We start from the raw sequence: 3,536 nt of genomic DNA, 5'->3' as shown, positions 1-3,536 counted from the left end.
TGAATAGTTGTTAATGGGGACTGTTAGTGACTAACAACAGGGGGTGTGTAATGGCAGGCTATGTGGTAACAAGGCCTGGTGTGTGGGGTAGGGGGCTGGGACATGGGAGAGTTTAGGCCCTAAAATTATTGAACTCAATATTGAGTCCGGAGGGCTGTAGGGTCCCCATGCGGAAAATGAGGTGTTGTTCTTCCAGCTTGCGTTGGGCTTTGCTGGAACGCTGCAGCAAGCCAGAGACGGAGATGTTGGCCAGAGAGCAGGGTGGTGCGTTAAAGTGGCAGGCAACAGGTAGTTCAGTTGAATCCAACTAGCTAGCTCTCCCTGGATCCCATGCGAACCAACTTTCATGACTAACCTGCCTTGTGGGACCTTGTCAAAGGCCTTACTAAAGTCCATGTAGACAACATCCAACGCCCTATCCTCATCCATCCTCTTGGTTACCTCTTTGAAAAATTCTAAAAGATTTGTCAGACATGACTCCCTGTGCACAAATCCATGCTGACTATCCCTAATCAGACCCTGACTATCCAAATGTTGGTTGATCCTGTCCCTCAGAATCCTCTCCAATAACGTGCCCACCACAAATGCCAGGCTCACTGGCCTGTAGTCCCCTGGCTTGTCTTTGCTACCTTTCTTAAACAATGGAACAATATTAGCCACCTTCCAGTCTTCTGGAACTTCACCCATGGCTAAAGATGAAGCAAAAATCTCTACAAGGGCCTCTGCAATTTCTTCCCTAGCCTCCCACAACATCCGTGGATGGACTTGATCAGGCCCAGGGGATTTATCCACCTTAATGTGCATTAAGGCTGCAAACACCTCCTCTCTGATAATATGTATGCAGTCCAAAACATCCCCACTTGTTTCCCTTATTTCCTTCGTATCCATGATTCTCTGCCCAGTAAACACTGAGGAGAAACATTCATTAATAATCTCCCCCTCCTCCGTGGCTCCAAACGTAGATGGCCATGCTGATCTTTAAGATATTATCTCCATAGCCAACCTTTTACTCTTAATATAGCTATAGAACCCCTTGGGATTATCCTTAACCTTATCTGCCAGATCAATCTCATACCCTTCTTGTTGCTCTTCCGATTTTCCTCTTAAGTGTGCTTCCACACTTTTTATAGTCTTCTAGGGATTCACTTGAGCCCGATAGCTTTTCCTTCTTCTTTTCCCTGACCTGAGCCTCAATATCCCTCATCAGCCTGAACCTGCCAGCTTTTCCCTTCACTGTAACAGGAACATACTGTCCCAGGACTCTTGATACCACAGTTTTAAAAGCCTCCCATTTGTCAGTCATTCCTTTTCCTTGAAACAGACTCACCCAATCGACCTCCGCTAGATCCTGCCGAATGGCCCCAGAATTGGCCCTGGCCCAGTTTAGCACCTTAACCTGGGGACCTGTCCTATCTGTTTCCATAACTATGTTAAAACTAAGAGAGTTATGGTCACTGGACCCAAAGTGCTCTCCCACTGGCACTTCAGTCACTTGCCCGACCTCGTTCCCTAAGAGGAGGTCCAATGTTGCACCCTCCTGTGTAGGGCCCTCTACATACTGATTTATGAAACTTTCTTGGACACGTTTGACAAATTCCACCCCGTCTGGGTCTTTTATACTCTGGGTGGCCCAGTGAATACAGGGGAAATTAAAATCTCCAACCAATACTGCTCTGTTATTCCTACAGATATCTGCAATCTCTCTACACATCTGCTCCTCTCGCACCCGCTGGCTATTTGGGGGTCTATAATACAGTCCCAGTAGAGTGACCACCCCCTTCCTGTTTCCAAGTTCTAACAATATTGGCCTCATTTGATGATCCCTTAAGAATATCCTCTCTAAGCACTGTTGTTATGTCCTCCCTTATCAAAAGGGCAACTCTCCATATCGCTTACTTGTGCTTCTGTAGCCAGGAACACTGAGCTACCAATCCCGCCCTTCTCTCAGCCCTGTTCCTATTATGGATGTAATATCCCAGTCCCCAGAGCCAATCCATGCTCTGAGCTCCTCTGCTTTACCAGTCAGGCCTCATGCATTGAAATAAATGCACTTTAAACCGGAAGTCTTATCCCTCCCTTTACTGTGCCCCTGGCTATCCTGAATAGCAAACTTGCTCTCAATGGGGCTAATGTATTTACCCCTGCCTTCTCAATGGCCCCTCTCTTATTCAGAGTCCCATCCCCTCCCTGCCAAACTAGTTTAAACTTATCAAATGCCTTTTACAGCTCTCAATACACTACATCCACTGGTTCTCCCTTATCCACACTCGAATGAATGCTGCAAAGGACAATTTGCCCCTTTCACTAAACCACGGAGACTCTGCCCCTTTCAAGAACAGTCTTCTCAATTCCCGGCCGCTCGTTTAAGTACAGATTCGAACATTTTTCCCACTTCCCGTCCTGTCCTTCCGCGATCGGGGATGGGCTGGCCAGCACGCAGGCAATTTAAAGAATTAAAAAAAACCAAATCTTATTCGTCGCCAGGGTGACACGAGGAAAGCGGAAGATCCCAAGTGTTACCTGACGCAGCCGGGGACCAAAGAGGAGCAGGAGGCGAGAGAGAGTCAGTTCGGCAAAGGGGTGCATGCCTCCTTGGCTGCCATCAAGGACAGCTTTCAGATCGCCACGCTGGTATGCTCCACCAAACTCACGCAGAATGGTACGTCCCGGGGCAGACGCGAGGTACAAATGTGGCATCTGCAAACGAGACGCGGTCTTTCTCTCTCCCTCTGCGTTGCAGTTTTGTCGGGATGGATCCCCGGGAATTCAGCGACAAGTCCTGCAGATTGTGTGTGACCCAGCCCGCGCTTGCTCGGCCCAAAACGGATTTTCCACGCCCCCCACCGCCTCACCCGAATAGGACGGCACTTTACTGCAAAATCCCGATTGTGCCAATAGCTTGGAACATCTTCTGTGATGATCCGTAGGCTGGAGTGCCACTTAGCAACGCCTCAGCCTATCAAACGCCACCCAGTCATCCCTTTTTTCCCTCCTGTAGTATAAATTATGATGCTCTTCTGAAATTTGGCATTCTTCGCTTGATGTTCAATGGTGTTAACATCATTGTATCCCCCCTACTATCAATATCCTGGGGGTTACCATCCCCAATGAGAGAGAATCTAACCATCACCCCCTTGACATTCAATGGTGTTCCCATCACTGAATCCCCCCACTATCAACATCCTGGGGGTTAGCACTGACCACAAACTGAACAGGACCAGCCCCACATAAACACAGCGGCTACAAGAGCAGGTCAGAGGCTGGGAATCCTGCAGCGAGTAACTCCCCTCCTGACTCCCTCCCAAAGCCTGTCCCACCATCAACAAGGCACAAGTCAGGAGTGTGATGGAATACCCCCACTTGCCCCGGATGGGGGCAGCTCCAACAACACTCGAGAAGCTCGACACCATCCAGGGACAAAGCAGCCCCCCCGGTTCGATTGGCCCCACATCCACAAACATCCCACTCCCCCCCCACCACCGACGCTCAGTAACAGCAGTGTGTACCATCTACAAGATGCACTGCAGCAACTCACC

At 49.2% G+C, this 3,536-nt stretch overlaps 1 protein-coding gene across 1 annotated transcript in view; it reads left to right on the top strand.

The window, feature by feature from the left end:
* Window positions 1-2,682, top strand: part of LOC125482071 (dedicator of cytokinesis protein 5-like) — a gene marked incomplete at its 3' end in the record, with an annotated part of 7,049 nt that extends 4,367 nt beyond the window's left edge. The window contains exon 7 of the mRNA XM_048594048.1: window positions 2,485-2,682. Within this exon, the coding sequence (XP_048450005.1) occupies window positions 2,485-2,682 (198 nt within the window). The remainder of the gene's footprint in view (window positions 1-2,484) is intronic.
* Window positions 2,683-3,536: the final 854 nt, after the last annotated feature.

Source organism: Rhincodon typus, unplaced genomic scaffold (genome assembly GCF_021869965.1).
Source record: "Rhincodon typus isolate 14 unplaced genomic scaffold, sRhiTyp1.1 hic_rhity00005535, whole genome shotgun sequence".
Lineage (NCBI taxonomy): Eukaryota > Metazoa > Chordata > Chondrichthyes > Orectolobiformes > Rhincodontidae > Rhincodon > Rhincodon typus.
This window is presented reverse-complemented; position numbering and strand designations above follow the sequence as displayed.